We start from the raw sequence: 20,533 nt of genomic DNA, 5'->3' as shown, positions 1-20,533 counted from the left end.
AACAATCCATTGGCAAGTGTTTATGTAGTGGGAGTCCGGAGACAGGGTTTATCAAGGAAATACCAAGCTGGAGAAAGAAATTAATTTCTTCCTTTGTGGATTTGTAGACCACACAGAGCCTCGCATTTGATCCAACCATGTTTAATCCTGTGCTAATGGTAACAGCTGATAGGGCATGTGTGTCTCTCAAAATTATCAGGACACACTTGCAGGCTGCTTGGAGGATAATGCGACTGTATTGTAATGGAATAATTATTACAGAAAGGGAGTCGGATTTTATTGCCTTTGTTTCACTTTATTACTCCAGTCATGTTTAACCCAGAAATATGCACACCCGCACACATACACACACACACACCAGTCACTAGCCATGAAGAAATTTCATTCATTGGCCTTAACACTTTGCATATGACTGGGTAGCAGTAGTGATTTATAGTCAGCAGCCTGTGTTGTTTATGTGTTTTTTACTATATTTTTCAAGTAAATGCATCAGTTTCTTTTGTCGTGAAGACTTAAGATTGGGTGGGCTTTAATGGGACTTTCTGGTTTTTAAGTGGGCTGCAGTACTCTTGACTTTTGGGAATGGCTGTAAAGTTTTGAACCACGTATACTCTTAATTTTTTAATTCAGGTGTTTTTAGTTCTACTGCCACAAGTGATTAAAATCAGGTCATGTAGTCTGACTTTACAAACATCTGTGAAAGAATGGGGTGTTCTAAAGAGGTCACTGATTTCAAGTCTGGTACTGTAATAGGAGGCCACCTCCTTCTAGATGCTCCACAATCAACAAATGGTATTATTGCCAAGTAGAAGCATTTGCAAACCAAATCAGGACTGATTGCATAGTGTGATAAAGTCACCAACCTGCATTGCTGCAGAGCTCCAAACATCCTCTGGCATTAACATCAGCAATGAAACTGTGAGCCAGGAGCTTCATGGCATGGGTTTCCATGGCTGAGCAGCCCATACAAGTGTAAGATCTAAGTGACCTTGTACTTTTATTCATGTAGTACAGCAATATTATAAAATGCACGGGTTTATCAGTGAATGTGTGCAAACCTTTACAGAGTCAACAACACAGTTTGTGCAGAAGCAGAAATGACTGCTGTGAAATTCATGTAAGGTAGGTTTGAGGGATTAATAAAAACAACATATGAAAAAAGAAGAAAAAATTTGCTTGTTGCATTTTATGCACTGTCTGATGTGTAAGGAGTTTAGGTAATTATTTCAGGATGCAGTGCCCCAAGTTTAGCTAGTTCGTTCCTGAAATTGTCTAAATACTTTGGAGGTATTAGGAAAAGTTTGATGAGCTACAGGTGAGAAGAAATTGACAAAAGCAAGACGCACACAGTGAGAAGGATGAGTAATTTCTCTCTTTTTCTTCTTTCCCATTCAAGTCTCTGTTGGATAATAGATGAAATGGTGCAGAGAGAAGGGCGTGTGGGAGGGAAGCAGATTGTTAATTAAACGCTGAGACAGCGGCGTTTCCCTTCCTGCAACTGAAAAAATTCAACCTCTAAACAGAATGGAGTTAATTACCGACTGCCAGGGTTTCGTTTGGAGAGACGCTGGACACACTTAACATTGGATTTATCATCACAGCTTGCACTCTGCCTCTCTCTGTAACAGCTGCAGAGGGGACAAGCGGATACAAATGCATAGTAACGTGTAACACGCACACAAAAATGCACATTAAACTGCATGTATTTCCACAGATAGCTGAGTGCATTGATTCATTCCTCGTGGCCACAGGTTGATTCCTATTCACACATACAAAAAACAGGTATTCACGGGGCACAATGCTACACCTCGCATCTGCGCCCAGAGATGTGAAAAACATGAGCGCGCACTCACACGTTCAAGGAATTAGGATTCAGTCACATTCAATTCCACAGCGAAGGCTCAATAATCAGGTTATTAGTGATAAACGGAGAGCTCGGTGTGTTGGTGCTCAGTGGATAAAGAGCTCATAATTCAATTAGCCCATTGTAGATGAACGTGCTACAACTGGCAAATTATGTAACAAAAACTGACTATTACAGTGACACAATACAGCTGTTATCTGAAGTGAATGAAGAGATTTTCTTACGGTTTCCACATTAGCATGCGCAGCGTGTGATCATATGTCTCCAAACAATTAATTATACAGTTTACACACAATCAGCCAAATTACGAGCCTTTGACTATAAGACAAGAACAGCTGAAAGTTAAAATTGACTGAACAGCTTTTCACACTTTGATTTCTCTAAATATAGCACTAATTCCGACTTAATCCAATAATGATGAACATTATTGACATAACAAATGCCAGTAAATAATGTGTTTACTGCTTTGTTTATCCAGAGGATAATGAGTGTCTAATGCTCTCAGGCACAGTTTCCCTCCTCGGGAAACAGCAGCACGCTTCTGACTTGATTTGCTTTGGAGACTACTTGAGGTGCTGATTTTAAAGATTACAGAATACACTAAAAATATTTTTGCATATTAGAAGTTTTTGACAAAGAGCAGAAATATAGGCTACATATATTCAGGATATTTTTTGCAATTTTTTTTCTTGACTTTTTCTTTTTATGCATGTCTGTGTTTGGAACGTGAACCCAGTCCTCTGTTTCCCGTGCCCTGCTGTGCAAGGATTTGGATATTGAACCTTGTTTCCTGTTAAGCTTTCAACTTGACATTCTGGGAGTGATTAAAAAAGAAGCTGTTGATGCGTCTCCTGACCTGCCTCGCAGCTGTGCTTTTAGCTGAGAAGCAAAAGGTGTGCGCTAATATCTGACGTTCACTTTTAACATGCCGTCAATTTTTTTTTCCATTTCTGCACCATCAAATATGTGAAGTGTTTGGCTGCGATAGTGACAGCCAAGTGTGCGCGCACGCGCGTGTGTGGAGAAGCTCTTAAGTTTACAGACAATATTTGATATTTTCTTTATCTGGGAAACTCGTTCTCCACAGGGACAGTTATTAATGATGGTTGTGAGGCTGTGAAACAAACAGCGATTTAATCACTTTTATGCTGCTCCAAGGACAATGGTGGGAGAATCCAATCGTCAGCGCTTGTGTATTTGAGTGTATGCGTGTACATATGCCACGCTGAATTTATTTATGATTTGCTGTTTTTGTATATGTATGCAAAAGTGCATGTCTACTTGGTCATTATCCTTGAGAACGTATTTTGAACATTTAAATATTTGCTTCTTGTGTGTGTCTGTGTGAGAATGAGTGTAAATGTGCGAGTGTGTAGGGGAGTGGGGTAGAGGTGGGTACTTGTGCAGATTTTGTCACTTTAGTGATTATCCTTGAGAGGCTTTTAATTTGAGGCTAATGAGTATTTGTTTTAGCGCTCATGCACTCCGGTGTGCACATTTATGTGGATGTGTGTGCGTCTGTGTGTGTGTGTGTGTGCGTGTGTGTGATTAAGGGCTGTGACATAGTGAAAGCGACAGACTGTACAGATGTTCAATAAATGGTCTGGAACAGGCAGGGAGGAAAGGGGACATCATTCATACTTTCTCACTTCTATATACAGACACACACACACTCACTCTCTCTCTCTCACACACACACACACACACACACACACACACACAGACATTCCCAGAGACGTGAATGAAATGAATGTGTAGACTTACACACTAAAGACATGGATACACAATGTCCATCATAAATTCTGTACAGATATAACAAAGGCAATGTACAACAATAACATAATCCTACACACTCACACACACATACTGCTAAAAAGAATTTACACAATAGCTAATGATTGAATGCAGCCAGAGTGAATTAACAGCTTAAAAAAAAACACCTCCTGAGGTGGCTGAAAACAGTATGCAACAGTGTGTCCGTGTGTGTGAGAGGGCTGAGGGATCAAGGCGGAACCAGGTAGACAGAAATCTTCATTATCTCATATTGTGAGTGAAATAACTAATATTGCTGCACTCGACAATAGTAAATTAAGGAGGTGAAGTGGGTACAGACGATATTTCTTGCCACTTACTCTGTGCAGTGCCGTGATTTTAAATCATTCATGCCCCATTCCTCTTTTCCTTTGTTTCTTACAGTTTTCTCTCCTGTGATCAACACCACCTACCTCCACCATCATCTCAATTCATTTTAGCAAATTCTTTTTTTTAATGCTCGTTCTCCTTTCCTGCTTTTCCCCCCTCCTCAGCTTCCCACTGTTTATTTTCACTTCTTCCTTTTAGTCTTTTTCGGTATCAATTTTAACATCCCTTTTCTTCTTCAGCGTTCCTCTCTTAGAATTTCCCAGTCCCCCAGATTCCTCCTACCCTTTCTCTACTTTCTTCCTACCTAGTCCGATCTTACCTGTCAGTTTTTGTTTAATCTTTTCAAATGTTTTTTGTCTTGAATCTTTTGGAGAACAAATTGTATTGAACAGCCAGTACTATTTTACGTTCAGTCATGTCTCTTCCCGGACTTTAGTGAATATCTTGCTTTCTTTCTCTGCTGCCATGTTAACCAACCACTTACTCTTACCTTTATCTCAAAGCTGTGAGGGTGTTCGAAGTGTTAAAGCCTTCGTCAGAGGCCTCGACACAGAGTGCTTTGAATAGTTTCAGAAATGTGTACAAGCCGACCCGAGAGTGAAATTAGTGTTGAAAACAGAATGGAAAATGCAAATCAGTGAATCTAAAATAGATGATGCAATCTGTCCCTCCTTTTGCTTTTCCCCCCTCTTCTGTCTCAGGTGGTGTGTGTATTGCCCAGTCCTTGAAGATCCCCAGGGAGCCCAGGCCAGGGGAGTTTGACAAGATCATCAGACGCCTGCTGGAGACCTCCAATGCCAGGGCCATCATCATGTTCGCTAATGAGGATGACATACGGTACGTGTTGTGCACTTTAAAAACGAACCCTGCTGGTCAACTTTCCCGCTGCTATCAGGTGTACTTTTTTGTTTAATAAGATTTTCTGTGACATTTTCAACATATTTTACAATAGAAACCTTTTGACACCTACATGCTCGCTGTGATTACAATTATGTTATTCTGAAGAAGAAAAGACCTGGTTTTCATATCGCTATTCTTTAGCAACTCACTTGGTTAGAAGTGTTGCATTGTGGTACCGACAAGAGTTCGCACTATACTACAGGCACAATTATTGCATTTACATCTTGAATGATGATGTACATAATTATTAGGCAGTTATGAAAATTGAGATTTAAACAAAAAAATTCAAATATTATAAAATGCAGTTTTGACTCATACGACCCCCTGAAATGGCTTAATTACTGGTCAATCAGACCTCTTGTCTTTGGGTCCTGCCAAAAATGCTTGAAGAATAAAGCCTTTTTAGATAAATGCTGTCCAGAATGCTAAGCTCCAGAATGCTTGAGATTTGGAAATAAATACTTGATGACATGTTTTTCACACATTTTATGGATAGAAAAAAAAGGAGTCACTCCTCACGGGCAAGACGGATGCTGCCTGTTGCTGCATCAGTTATAGATATAAGCAGTGGTACAAGAAAAAAGCTGCAGTGATCTTTATGTAGGGTTAAGCCTAAATCAATACCCCACTGCTCGACTTGTCTGCTGTAGTCTATCTTCAGATATTTGAATTATCTTTTCTTTTTCTAAAACAGACGAGTTCTGGATGCAGCTAAAAGGAACAACCAGACGGGTCACTTCCTGTGGGTGGGTTCAGACAGCTGGGGGTCCAAGATCTCCCCTGTGATTGGCCAGGAGAGGGTGGCCGAGGGGGCCATCACAATTCTTCCCAAAAGGGCATCTGTGGATGGTAAGGATAATAACAAGCATATACGAAGCTGTCAGCACACGTGCAGGTAATAACTGAGAAGATGTGAGGAATAATAAAAGTAGTTCTCACCTGCACTGAAACTGGATTTGTGGCAAATGAAAGAAAGCCGAAGCAGCGTCTGCTCAAACTTTGATAGATCAAATTAAGGATTCAGGGGAAAGACCAGAGACAGAAATGAAATGGACTCATGTTCTCTCACTTTTGATCCCAGTGGGCAACAAGTTTTTGCCAATACACCAGGGAGAATATCCTCATTTGCTCTCTGTCAGAGCTCTCTATTAGATAATTGACTCCTGGAGGGCCACATAGGTGACAAGATATAAACTGGAAGCGAGGGAGAGAAATAGAACTTTAAATGAATCAAAGGGAGCTTTGGCAGATTCACAAGAAAGGCTATGTTGACTTTAAAGAAATGACAGAAGAGATGTGAGTGAGGATTAATGACTAGACTTTTCTTTTGGTACACCTAGAAAGAGAATGCAGTATAATGCAGCAATTCTGCAACATGTGTTATATAAAGCTTAAAATGTGTCTAAACTGTAATTTATAGTGACATAGTATAGTACAGTACATAGACTCAAACATGGGATCTTTTTGCACATGAGGTAAATGTTTTCTCACGCATTGAGAATTATTCTGATGCCATAACAAGCTCATTGAAATCATCTTTTGGGCTCCCAATGCTGTATAATTTAGCTTTTATTTCCACAGGAAACAAAAGAGAAGTAAATGAAATTGTTGGCCTTCCTGCTAAAAACAGATGTCTCTGGCCTGTACTTTGGAAGTACTTCCTTGCTGTAACTTTAATAATTTAAGGCAAAACTTTGCTTCACAACTGGTCCAAAAACACCACAATGTTGTTTTTAACGCAGTGAGGCAGCAGTTTTAAATTGTGTTAATATGCCACAAATTCCCTCAACAGTGTCACATTGTGTTTACCTTTGCTATTGCAGTTGCCAGAAACAAGGGAAACAGCTAGTCTCAAACAAAACAAAACAAAAAGGAAAAACAAAAGTCACTCTAAGTGCATGAGTCACTTTTACATTTTTTATAAGGAATATAACACCAGATAATATTTTTTGTATCTTTGAAAAAAGGCTTTCTGTTTTTCCCATCCAGTCTTTGAACTAAGCTAACTGTCTTCAGGCTCAGGCTTCACATTTAATCTGCAGATTAGAGGCAGAAGCATCAAATAACATTTCTGATATGAGCGACTTTGTTGATTTCACAGGTACTTTTTTATGCCCTGCGACAGTCCTGGCCAGAGGCATTATGTTTTTACATAAATAATCCATATGTATAACTTATTCTGGTGAACACATTTATTTTCTGAAGGTAGACAAAGCTGACAAACCCAACCTGTGCTATTCTTGTGAATGTAATATCTCGGGAACACTGGGAGGAAATTTCATTCCACCTGTCTTAAATGTTCTCTTGGAAATAAGCATAGTTATCAGAATTTGGTAGTCAAAGATCTCGGTGACATCATGATTATTTTTGTGTGTGTGTGTGTGTGTGTGGGGGGGGGGGGGGGGGGGGGTTGCCACAAGTTGATTCATTTGAATAAATTTTACACAGATATCTAATTGGATAAAATGATTAGCTGGTGTCATTTTATATCCAAAAGGGGAGAGCTCTGCTTCACTGTGACATGCTAATGTTTTGCAAAAACACCCTTTCTGGCTGCTGTTCAACACCATAATTCAAGAGTAGATGCAGAGATGTTGAGCACTTTCAATTTGGTCAGATACTAAAGTGGTGACATTAATCTTTGGTGGCCACATATTAAATTCCATTAATATTTTTACTCCATATATTATGAGTCTGGGCAGACATTGATATATTACTTTACTTAGCTGGTTGGAAGAGGCTTAATAAATGCTACAGTATTTTTTTTATTTTTTATTTTTATTTTTACTAACCTGAAATTGTATTACCCTTTAAAGAACTTTAGAACTAAAGTCTACATGGTTTCATCTCTATTCATCAGTACTTAAATGCAGTTTTAAATGAATATATCATTGTTCACAGAGTTCAGTTTCAACACTGATTCAGACTGAGGAAAGGTTGGCTTGGTTATATCTATGTATTATTACACAGGACACTAAAAATGTCATATGAACTTATTGTTTTACAGTCTATAAGAAAGCAGTGCATGAGATGTACCAAAATATAATCTAAAATGTAATCATAGGAACTGTGTGCTTCCAAACAACTGCCCAACTGGTAGCAATACTTCTATTTTTCTATTATCATTGAATTAAGTTTGTGCTTTTTAGACCCTCAAAGTACCTCAAATGATTATATTTCTGTTTTTAGGAATGTAATGTTATCACAATGGGAAGCATGTGATTCCACATGGCACATCTTACTGTTGAGGCACAAAAAGAGTAAGACTAATATTTCCAGCAGTCAAATATCAGTAGAGCATCCCAGGTGCACACATTACCCATTTCCACAACAGCACATTGAATTAATCAGGAGAGATCTTTTTAGCTTTTACAGTGAATCTGGCATGGCACAGGCTGTCACACCTCACATGGAATCATTCACGTGCCCAGTGTTACACTTAACTACAGAGCATGTGTTGCGCCTTCTTAGTTAAGTGTAAATGTTTCTTTGCAGTCATTTCTTCTTGCCCACCCGGTCACAAGCCATCTATGGTTAGATGTAGGACTTGGGTTAGAGAAAAGCCTACTCCTTTTAAAGTACTGTGTAAAGTCTTGAGCCATGCTTCATTTCTTTAAATTGTGCTTCCAAAGAGCCAGATGTTCTAAAGGCCTTCCAGAGTTTTTCTTTGGACATGGGTTGCTTTTTCACTCATGTTCAGTCCACTCTACTTTCAGCAAACTCTGCAAGACAAGAAGACGAAAGAAGATGTGCCAGGCTTAAAACTATCTAAAGTGGCTGAACAGTTCAGGAAAGTCATCTTCTTAAGGAACAGGGAAAAATCAGTAAAGACCTGACAGACACTGTTCACTGAAGCCTGATCAGAAATGGTCTCAGTGGAAGAGTGGCTGTCAAAAAGCCATTCTTAAGGAAGGGAAATGGTAAGGATGAGATATACCAAATGTGCATGGAGGAGGTGAGGAGAGAGGTACAGCAGTGAATGTCTACAGCATCTATAAAACACGGTGAAGGCTCTGTTGTGGTTTGGGGCTGCATTTCAGTAAGTGGTGTCGGAGATCTTGTCAGAATTTATGAAATTATGAACACATATATTAGATTTTGATCTATCATGCAATACCATCTGGAAAGCATCTGACTGGCAGCAATTTTCAATATGACAATGCAATGATCCCAAACACAAACACATGGCAGTACAGCAAAAGCATGCCCGGACAGAAAAAACACAATTGAGCACCATTAATCATGGATAGGCCTCCCCAGCACCTGGACCTCAACATTATTGAAGCAATGTTGGACCATGAGACAGAGCACAGGACAAAAGGCACCCAACAACAAGAAGAGCTTTGAATGTCCTTGAGGAAACCTGAAGAACTATTCCTGAAGACTACTTGAAGAAATTACGAGAAAGCTTGCCTAAGAAGTTCGGGCTCTGTTAAAGAGTAAAGACGATCATACCAAACACTGACTTTAAAGCTCATGTAAAAACTCTGTTTTTGCCTTATATGCTGTATTTCTGTTTTTTTGCATATCTTTTTTAAATAAATTACTGCACTGAGTTTTTATTTTAGCAAAATGTAAGAAATGAGGGGTGGCTTGAGGCTTTTGCACAATAGAGAATTTTTGCATATTTGGAACATCCAAAAAAGAAAAAAATCCATTAACCAAAAACCTAAATTTCTCAAATATATATCAGAGAGTTCATGTCAAAGCTAAAATCCCCTAGTTTGTAAAAGTTTTACTGTAGCATACGGCTAAAATGAAAGTCTAACCCTGCACGGAAACAAAGAAAGATAGCCGATGAGCTGATGAATTGTTAAAAGGTTCATGTGGCAGATAAAATGCCATGCATTTAAGAAGCTTCTTTCACATTTAATTATGGTATGAAGAAAGTAGTTTTTTCTCATCTGCACGTCTCTTTTCTTTTGCCCGTATCTTTATTCCACCCTGCCACTTGCTGACAGGTATTTCATTCCTATGAGTAGAGAAACATGTTCCCCTCTTTTAGTTCCTCTTATCTTGTTATTAAAATGGACAAGTATCCAATCTATTGTGGAAGCTTATTTTAAAATGTATGCTTTTCTTTCTCTTTACGTCAGTATTTGATAGGAGCTCCAATACTGACCGGTTCAACCAAAATAGCTTTTCAGCCATACCATACGTGGGCTATTCATAACCTACGCATTTATGTGTCAAAATCTATTACATTGTGCTGAACACCTAATTTTCTAGCACAGACAGGCTCAGTAGAAATGAAGCCAATAACCCCTGAAGCACCGGTGCCCTCTCCTATTACGCCATTTAACAATATCTGGGTTGAAAGTGTCGAAAGCAGCTCGTCTAAACAAAATAAATAGGGAGATGTATTCAGTAGAGTTTTAAAAAGAAAAACAAAAAAAATAATAACTCATTTTCATACTTTTTAACCTTTGCCCTGTCTGTCTTTTACACAGCATTTGACCGGTATTTCCGTAGCCGTTCGCTGTCCAACAACAGAAGAAATGTTTGGTTTGCTGAATTCTGGGAGGAAAACTTTAACTGTAAACTGGGAATGCATGGTAAACGGCCTGGTAGCCTGAAGAAATGCACAGGTAAGACTATATTTGACTTCTTCCATTATTTCACTTGCTATCAACCATTTGGGGAAAAAGTCAATAAAGCTTAAATGTGTAAATTGTTATTTGACTAGAGATCCAAAGAGAGATGAAAATGCTCCAAGGTACTTTGGAGTTTTACACTTGAGGGTATAACAGATTGTTTTGTTTAGCTGTAATTCTACAGATCTATACGAGCTTGTAAGTTTTACTTTCTGAGAAGTGTAGCAGAAGGTCAGCTATAATTGGTCTTCCTTTATCCCTGCATCGGCTACCTCCTTGCATCATAACCAGTGTCATTCTATGTCACGGCGGGGTGCGCCGATGTGTGCGGAAACAGGACCCAAAAGCAGATGATGACGAGGAATAGTAATGATTAACAGAAAAGTGAACCTTTATTGCGATGACGACAGGAAATGAACCAAGAGACCAAAGCAAACAGGCAAAACACTAAGAAACAAAACACTAAGCTGGCAAAACACTAAGAAACAAAACACTAAAGGTACTAAGACCAAAAACTATAACTATGATTGAGGTGGAAAATAAACAGGCTAAGACTATGACTATGACTATGACTGTAACTCTGGTGAGATAAACAGACGAACTGACAATGGCATGAAGAAAACAAAAGGCCAAAAAAAAAACAAAATGTCCATCAAAATCACAGGAGCGCAGGGAACAGTTCATGACTCCTCAGGGGGCCGACCCGGAGGGTGACGGTCCAGAAAGTCATAGTCCATGTGATCAGGGGGCCGGCCCGGGGGGTGACGGTCCAGAAAGCCATAGTTCATGTGATCAGGGGGCCGTCCGTGCGGACGGCAACGGCGGCGACACGGAAACGGTTCAGGGGGCCGACCTCGACGGCGGTGACGTGGAAACAGTTCAGGGGGCCGGCCGTGCGGAAGGCGACGGGGCGGAAACAGTTCAGGGGGCCGGCCGTGCGGAAGGCGACGGCGTGGAAACAGTTCAGGGGGCCGGCCGTGCGGAAGGCGGCGGCGGTGCCCAAGTGTCAGGCGTACCGGCCGAGGCTTGGAGGGCACAGGACCAGGACCAGGTGACGCTGAAGCAGAGGCTGGCCCAGGTGACGCTGAAGCAGAGGCTGAGGCTGGACCAGGCGTAGCAGAAGCACAGGCAGAGGCCGGACCAGGCGTAGCAGAAGCACAGGCAGAGGCCGGACCAGGCGTAGCAGAAGCACAAGCAGAGGCCGGACCCGACGAGGCTGAAGACTCTGAGGCCGGACCCGACGAGGCTGAAGACTCTGACGAAGCCGGACCAGACGAGGCTGAAGACTCTGACGAAGCCGGACCAGACGAGGCTGAAGGCTCTGATGAGGCTGGGCCTGGCGAGGCTGAAGGCTCTGATGAGGCTGGGCCTGGCGAGGCACAGGCTGAAGCTGGACCAGCCGATGACGAGGCGGCCGCAGATGGCGGCTGAACGGTCCCCTCGGACCCTCCAGCTGACGAGGCATGAGGCTGGACGGGCTCCTCGGGCCCTCCAGCTGACGAGGCAGGTTGCTTTTCAAGTTGCAGCAACACACAGTCTATAGTGGGTGAAATGAGTTTGTATGAGTTCTCAGACTGAGGTGTGGCAGAACCAGGTGAGGCGTCGTCCTCAGGCTGAGGCGTAGAAGCAGCAAGCAGTAGCGCAGCAGGTGGTGGTCCTGCAGGCGGCGGCACGGGAGCCGCAGGAGGTGGCGCTGCAGCCACAGGTGGTGAAGCAGAAGGTGGCCAGACGGGCTCCTCAGGCCCTCCAGCTGACGAAGCATGAGGCTGAACGGGCTCCTCGGGCCCGCCAGCTGACGTGGCGTGAGGCTGGACGGGCTCCTCGGGCCCGCCAGCTGACGTGGCGTGGTGCTGGAAGGGCTCCTCGGGCCCCCCAGCAGACGTGGCTTGAGGCCGGAAGGGCTCCTCGGGCCCCCCAGCAGACGTGGCATGAGGCCGGAAGGGCTCCTCGGGCCCCCCAGCAGACGTGGCATGAGGTCGGAAGGGCTCCTCGGGCCCCCCAGCAGACGTGGCATGAGGCTGGTGCGGTTCTCCTGAACCCCCAGCTGACGTGGCATGAGGCTGGATGGGCTCCTCGGGCCCTCCAGCTGACGAGGCATGAGGCTGGATGGGCTCCCTGGGCCCTCCAGCTGACGAGGCATGAGGCTGGTGTGGTTCTCCTGAACCTTCAGCAGACGAAGCATGAAGCTGGCTGGATTCTCCTGAACCTCCAGCAGACGAAGCATGAAGCTGGCTGGATTCTCCTGAACCTCCAGCAAACGAAACATGAGGCTGGCTGGGTTCTCCTGAACCTCCAGCAGACGAAGCATGAAGCTGGCTGGGTTCTCCTGAACCTCCAGCAGACGAAACCTGAGGCCGGACGGGCTCCCCGGGCCCTCCGGCTGACACTGAAATTGGCTGCACCAGCTGTACCTCCGTCTCCGGCTCCAAACCGGCCTGGATAGCAGTCCCACAGCAGCTTAGCTGAGCCTGATGGCTAGCTTTTCCAGGGCAAACAGTCTCTGTATAGCCGGGCTCATTAACCGGAAAAGTAGTGTCAATTTCAACAACTTCCTGAGAGAAAACATGAGGAGCCAAAATGTAATCACTCACTTGCGTTTGTGATACGGAGCGTCGGTGGCGCGCACGCCGCTTTTTCTTAGGAGTGGAAGACGGCGGAGCGATGGGTGGAAGTCCCTGGTAACTCCGAGGTCCCCCGAGAGCCAGTCGAGTTCCCCGGAAAGAGTGCTCGTGCTCCGGAATGAGCCACGGCTTCCACCGGAGCTCCTCCTCCAAGAGAGCGCAGAATATAGACTGGCGCTCGTCGTCGTCCAAGTCTATGGTGTGCGGCGCTTCCTCGCGCTGAACTGTGACAGGAGTATGGCGAGACTGTGATGAGGGCGTGGAAACTGGTGAGCTGAGAGGTGGTGACGCTGCGGCGAATCTCAGCGAACCGACACGAACACACTCAGGTTCCGGAGGCAGCAATGGAGATGACTGATTGTGGGGTTGTTGTGACTGGTGGGTGCTGGAAGCCATTTCCTGACTCAACAGTCCCTGGGCCTGCAGCATCTCCTTTATCCTCGTAAAGGCATCAACTATGGCAGGTGAGTCCGGGAGCTGGAGAAGGCGGGGATCCCTCTCCATAATAGCTTCAGCAACGTTAATCATTACCAGCTTGCTCTTCAAATCGGGCGCTGTAAAGAAGCGGTCGAGGATCGCTTGGATCCGAGCAGTCTCCTCCAGACACTCGGTGAGAGCAGAATCCGCTGGGTCCATGACTGGTCAGTTCGTTCTGTCACGGCGGGGTGCGCCGATGTGTGCGGAAACAGGACCCAAAAGCAGATGATGACGAGGAATAGTAATGATTAACAGAAAAGTGAACCTTTATTGCGATGACGACAGGAAATGAACCAAGAGACCAAAGCAAACAGGCAAAACACTAAGAAACAAAACACTAAGCTGGCAAAACACTAAGAAACAAAACACTAAAGGTACTAAGACCAAAAACTATAACTATGATTGAGGTGGAAAATAAACAGGCTAAGACTATGACTATGACTATGACTGTAACTCTGGTGAGATAAACAGACGAACTGACAATGGCATGAAGAAAACAAAAGGCTTAAATACAGACATGAGGTGATCAGGGGAAGTGGCGACACATGGGGGAAAACAGCTGACAGACATAAACCTAATGACAGGACCAGGAGAGGAAAGCTAAATACAATGAACAAAGAACACATGACATTGTCAGAATAAAACAGGAAATGACAACACAACTTAACAGACCTAATACGTGATGAAATAAATAGAAAACCCCAAAACATAGAAAACCCAGGAACAATAACTGCCTAAACTAAAGGCAAATAGGAAATAACACAAACTAATAACATATCAAAAAATACAAAGAAAACTCAGAGTGCTGGGTCGGAGACCCAGCCTGTGACATTCTACTTATTTTGGTACAGCGTAAAACAATAACTAGGCACACCAGACTGACAGTTTTCAGGGAAACCAGTTTATCCTAAAAGCAGGCCCAGCTTTTCATATTACATCTGCCAGCTGATTAAGCACATCACATTAGATTGAATAAGTCTTCATTAGAACATCGTAGCTCTGAAAGTCTGTCAACAGAGACAAATACTGTCTTCTAATTAGTGTGTATATATATATATTGTGGAGTGCACTGCTGGCTGTAATAAGTAACCTTAAACCCCAGATCAAATTAGCTGTTGGGATTTAAGAAGCAATATAGCTCAACAAGAGCAACTGTTTGTGTACTCGAAGCTTGAAGGGAAATTAAATAGTTGTTGGAGTATGTGCTTGTAAATGTGGCAGTGCACTCTCTTCGGTGCGTTTTGTTTTGTGTGTTTGTGCATAGGGTATATATGGGTATTAGTTCTGTAATAAGCACTTCTTGGTGTCATTTTTTTGTTTTTTTGCATTGCTTTTATATGATTTATGGTGGTTTGACCTGCATTTTTCAGTCCTAGTCCAAATTGTCTGCAGCTTGTTATTTTACAAACGACCCAACGCTACAGCTGATTTTTGTCTTGTGCTGTCGTCACATTCGTGTGCACGTGATCCAGATGGTGCTGTGTGTGCACTTTTTCACTGCCTACACCTGTCACTGGCTAAAGTGTTATACTTTTTAGAAGAGTTAGCAATGCCAGTGGACATGACCTGTAGGTATATCTCTGTGCTGCCGTGATCGGGTCTGTATGTTTATGTGTGTGTCATAGCGACTACTCCCTGGCTGATGCCTGCCATTGGCTCACATAATTAGGTTTGTAAGGGCTGTGACTCCCATTGACCGTCTATTACTAGCCGTGGCATCTGTGTATGTGGGCATCTATGTGTCGAGGGCCCTGTAGTCATGAAGCAGAGTCCATTAATTCCAAGTGCTGGGGTTTGTGACCTCCAAATCATCAACACAGAAGCCAATCAGCAGCCTGCTGCTCAAGGTCACTGTTGTGAGACAGCTGATGGGAGGATGTGGAAATGTATGTGATTATTGCACGTGATTGGGCTGGGAGTGGGGGAGCGGTGAGATGATGTCAACAGAAAATTAACAGTTAGAGAAACTGAAAAATGCAGCTGGAAACAAATTACACAAACAGTGACAAAGATAGCATAATAAGATATTCAAGTAACATGGGAAATATGATAAGTGGGTGTGGGCAAATTAATTGTAGATTGTAAGACTTGAAAAGGATACGGGAATTAAACAGTTCTGAGTCTGAAGAACTTGAGGTTTAACCTATTAATCTTAAAAGATTGGATGAGGTGATGACCTGGAGTGTTTGATGGTGTTCATTTGAGAGTGAGAATAGTCATCATCACATATGTATTATCAGAGGAGGTTGAAAATCCATGATGGACTCCAAAATAGTTACCTCTGCCACGGAGGTTATGTTTTTGGTTGTGTGTGTGTGTCTGCGAACATGACAGCTCAAAGTTTTCGTTTTCTTTTTTTTGAATTCTGGTAAAACTTTGTAGGGGTTTAGCATGGGCTCGTGTTAACAATCCATCCAAACTTAGTTTACATTCTCCAAGGTCTTCAAGGTCAGTTTACTGGATTGTCAGTTAAAAATTGACAAAAATCCTTGTAATTTAGAAACTATGATTCTTCCAAGTGTGGTGTTTATTGTCAACATATAGAAAGTACCATATAAAGATTTCAAACATCATGTCACATTTGACCTCTGACCTCTCCTTCAGGGTCAGTAGCTCGACCTGGAGGTCCAAATGATAATAATGATAGATAGAGCTATATAGAACCATGTTTCTTACTGCACTTTTTTATGCATATAGGGAATGATATATGGTGATTCTAAATATCACGTGATTTTGCACTTATGACTTCTCTGTCAAGGTCAAATAAGGTGAAACTTTCATAAAATGACTTTTATCTTTAAAACTGTGCTTAAAATTCTACTGCACTTGGAAACATTCTGGAAATGATACTGGTATACATGGTTTACAAATATCACATTATAGTTTGCATCCGAATATCATGTTGCATTTGACCTCTAACTTAACTCCTACATTTCTAATCTACCTTTCTTTCAAGCTGCGTGGTTAAATAGAAATATACTGTAATATAATATTATATAATACACTCAATATTCACGTCCATTTATCAAGCAATATTTATTATCCATGACTTGCTCTATATATTGGTGTAATCAAAGTAAACCAAATATGTCTGCCATATTTTAAAGTTATATGCATGGTTCTAATAAATCCTTTTTTAAGTATTTGTATTATATTTTATAAAAGCACTCATTTCGTCTTTGTATTTAGTCTTTTTGCTGCAGATTTAATTGCTCCAAATGAGTGTGCAAAAATTACAGCATATTCCTCTGAGGTTTAGCAGTGAAGTACTGTGCAATGGAACAGCTTGAGTAGTTCAGTTACATTATAACCCAAGCAGCATTTGTTTGCTGTATTATGCTGCATAAAAGAAAAATGGCTTTTGTCAGAAAGAGGCCGTTGACAAATAAAGAAAATGAAGCCCCATCACCTAATCACTCTTGCGTCATTTTCTCTTTACTTCCTTTCTCTACTCTCTTAATTTAACCTGGGAGATATTGTTTCCTTTATTATTGTCAGTACAAAATGAATTACATGAAGACGATGCATTTTTCATAGAAATATCCCCAGCCTACTGTATAATGTAAAACAACATACGTAGCATCATAGTAGCTACATGATATCCAGTGATTTGCTGCTAAAGCTACTACGACCAGCCAGACATCGGTTCTTCAGTCCAATAAATGCATTTTAATGATTTATTTAGAGTGCATTACCACAACTTTCAGCTTTCATCATTTCATCTTTCATGAAGAGAATAGTAAGTATACAAAAAAGGGGAAATCCAAGGCACTCAGGCTGCTGAGTGTAAAAAGCCTCTTTTTGAGACATGGCTCATGAGGACATCAGCCGACAACTCGGATGCTGGAATAAAAGTGTGCTCTGTTGAAGGCATACATTTAGGTAAAACTAATGCTTCAGGGCAAACTGATTTAGGCAGACACCAGATCACAAATAAGACTACACGCTTACATGGCCAGAAACTCCCATGCATACTGCTTGTAGATCATCAAGAAGGAAAATGCAACATTTCTTACTATATGTGTGTTACTTTAAAACATGCGTGTTCTTTTTCTGTTTCTAACCCAAGTAGGCACACTCATCGCACGTCTTTCTAAAGATGCCATTTTGTCACAGCTGCTAAAGCTAGACCAAACACAGCAGGACCAGGCAGTGTCAATGACCCAGAAAATCCATTTGGCGTTTAGCATTTGGTTGTTGTTTCAAACTGACTTGCCAGGTAGACTGGATCTGAGCAGGATTTGGAGTAATGTGGCACCATAGTGAAGAAGGCTGAAATACACACACTGAGATAAAATGCATGACAAAATGCAGATCTATAGAGCGAGTCTACCCACTTCTCCCTTCATACATACAGTAATGCTCTTGGAGGTGAATCTCTTAATTTCCACATGAATCTCTAAAGTTTTCATACATTCTAGATCATTTCTCTGCTTTCATATGGAGAAACGTACATTAAAATAGGCAAAAACATAAACAATGTTTAATAAAACAAGATATGGTAGCACAACCACTAGCATCTCTGTCCACAGCCGCCATCAGACTTTGTTCATAGCAGTGGATGTTGACTAGAGCTGTAAGCCTCAGGTACACTCAGAAGAATTAAAGTGCACTGTGGACAGTTGGACATTTGTTATCCTGTTGATTTCTATACTTCTGATTTCTTTGCCTTTCTGTCTGAGTGGATTTTGACTTGTGTCACTCTCAAGGGAATGATACCGGTTTGTTATCGTTCTCTACTTTGTCAGCCATCAAACTTCTTTATCTCGCCTTGTCTGTCTTTTCGTCTTTCCATTTCTTGCATCTGTCATTTCTTTCTCTTCTATAAAATCCAAGTTTAAAGTGTTATTTTTTTTGTCAACGTTGAAAAGGTGAAAATCAGTAATGCTGTCTCAGTGTGGGTTTTTGAATTCCTTAGCCTAGCATAAGTTCAGGTCAAACGCAGTAGCCTTCTACCTGTCTAATTGGCAAGCTTGCTTACAGATTCTGCATATCTACAAACCATTTTGCAATCCATCTTGACTCCAGCTGCTGTTCATGCTGTTTCTGACCCAATCAATGTCATGCATGTGTCACTGAAGTCTGCCCCATACAGGTTCCTGCTGCTGGTCTCCCTGCCTCTGGCTTTCAGGTTCAGCATGTGGAAGAGTGAGGAGGTCCCAGAATAGAGCCATACTTCCGAGTATAAATTATCGGAGATGGAAATAACAATATTATTTTTGCCTGTAGGAGTCCAGTCTGACATTATTTTCTCCCTTTGCAAATCAATAACAGTTTTAAATTATGTTATTTTTTTTCTGAATTGAGCCTGCCTTTCCTCTGCACACTCTCACCGTCTTGCAGCCTCTTGTTCTCATCCTAATTTGTATGGCCAGAAAATTAATCTACTGCATTGTTTACACTGTAAACATGGCAAATAAAAGTAATATCTTAGTCTATGTAGTATTTATTTGCAAAGCAATACATAATATATATTTTATGCAGCTGTGTAGTTTCTACTTTCATTCCTTATATTAGCTTATTATTATTTTATGTGAAGTTATAGTTGCATGCATGCTGTTTTTAATGGGTCCAGGAAAACTCATTCAGAGATGTTTTATCTCTATTAAATGAGGGCAAAGCCCGCTGTGCAAATGCAGGTAGTTAAAACCCTATGAAGCAAAGCACAATTCAATGAATACACACCAGGTATATTATTAGAACCAATTTTTAATTATATAAATGTGCAATAAATGGAGAACTGATCTGAATTTATAAAATATTGTGATTTCCTGGAGTTCCCTCTGCCTCACATTACACCTGGAAAAGACCTTGATTATAAGAAATATTGATACATTGGAAGTTTATGCCTCAGTATCTTAAACAACTAGAGGTCACATCTATAAGAATTTGCTGGGGCACAGTGAAGAGAGCCCAAAACTCTTACCCAGGTGAGAAGAAGCCTGAAAAGCTTAAAAAGATGCATGTATAGTACTCTGTGAGGGGAAAAAAACAAAAGAATAACAGTTTCATCTCTCGCCCGTTTTCCTGATTAGCAAAATTACCATAATGCTGTAGCTTTTTTTACAGCTGCCTAATGAAGGTTATGCTCTAACTTCCTTCCTACTTAATAGGCAAACACAGAGGATTATCAAATGCTTGCACACACCACACACACACAGCTTTATACTTCCTCAGTTTAACATAAATAATTAATACTTTATAGAGTATTGTTGATGAGGAATTTATCTTCTAAAGGCTCCTTGGCTAGTTTGATGCCCTTGTTTTCTGAATGCATGAATGCTTTTCTTACTTGGTACAAAAGTCATGCTTTTAAAGACACAGAGCCTTCATCCAACACTAGCGATGTGTGCATGTGTCTGTCTGTGGGAGAAGCACAGTACCATTCCAGAAGTTAATGAGATCCTGACTTAGCCCAGCATGCACACATTTACCCTTGCGTACAAACACATGTTCACTCACTACAAATAGACCATATCCTAACGAGGTCGATGGGGAAGGAGAGTTATTAGGCTCACAGGCTGAATAAACTGTTCCCTCCCCTGTGAAAAGGCCTAAGGACTGAACAGACTGAAGGATGGAGACGAGCACAGATGGAGAGCTTGATGGACAATTAGAGACAGACAGGCACAGACAGACAGATTGCAGACTGTGAGACAGAGACAGCAACAGACAGTGCTATATGACTCCTTCCAACATTAGTTTTCAGTAGGTGAGATGAAGTGTCATTTAGCTGCAGTGAAATGATCCTTTTTCATTTTCTTGCAGAGGACATGGTTATCTATAGCTCTCAATGATGCACTCTGTGTGCATATGTGGTAGCTGATTTATGACTTGCAGTCCTACGATAGAGAGCATGCTTGTAACATGTGCCTCGATTCTTATACTGAGAAACTGTATGGGTGAGCTGCAATCATAGCCACTACTTTGGCATT

The 20,533-nt window shown here is 41.7% G+C and overlaps 2 protein-coding genes across 5 annotated transcripts in view; one reads left to right on the top strand and one right to left on the bottom strand.

The window, feature by feature from the left end:
• The window catches only part of grm8a (glutamate receptor, metabotropic 8a), a 299,716-nt gene that overhangs the window by 204,604 nt on the left and 74,579 nt on the right, over window positions 1-20,533 (top strand). For all 4 annotated transcript variants that reach the window (XM_086269259.1, XM_086269258.1, XM_086269260.1 and 1 more), the window contains exons 4-6: window positions 4,708-4,843; window positions 5,601-5,755; window positions 10,357-10,494. In XM_086269259.1, coding sequence (XP_086125385.1) covers window positions 4,708-4,843; window positions 5,601-5,755; window positions 10,357-10,494 — 429 coding nt within the window. The remainder of the gene's footprint in view (window positions 1-4,707; window positions 4,844-5,600; window positions 5,756-10,356; window positions 10,495-20,533) is intronic.
• On the bottom strand, window positions 11,181-14,423 carry LOC147310422 (uncharacterized). The gene is made up of 3 exons (XM_086269840.1): window positions 12,981-14,423; window positions 11,477-12,917; window positions 11,181-11,353 (listed from the first exon to the last, which is right to left on the bottom strand). The coding sequence occupies exons 1-3, from the start codon at window positions 13,755-13,757 to the stop codon at window positions 11,181-11,183; spliced, it is 2,391 nt and encodes a 796-aa protein (XP_086125966.1). The 5' UTR covers window positions 13,758-14,423.

The sequence above is a fragment of the Aulonocara sp. 'chitande type north' Nkhata Bay genome, linkage group LG17 (assembly GCF_057382095.1).
Source record: "Aulonocara sp. 'chitande type north' Nkhata Bay isolate Kocher_YH1m ecotype deep benthic linkage group LG17, A_spYH_male_GT1.1, whole genome shotgun sequence".
Classification (NCBI taxonomy): domain Eukaryota; kingdom Metazoa; phylum Chordata; class Actinopteri; order Cichliformes; family Cichlidae; genus Aulonocara; species Aulonocara sp. 'chitande type north' Nkhata Bay.
Note: the sequence above shows the minus strand (reverse complement) of the source record. Positions and strands in the feature narration are given on the sequence as shown.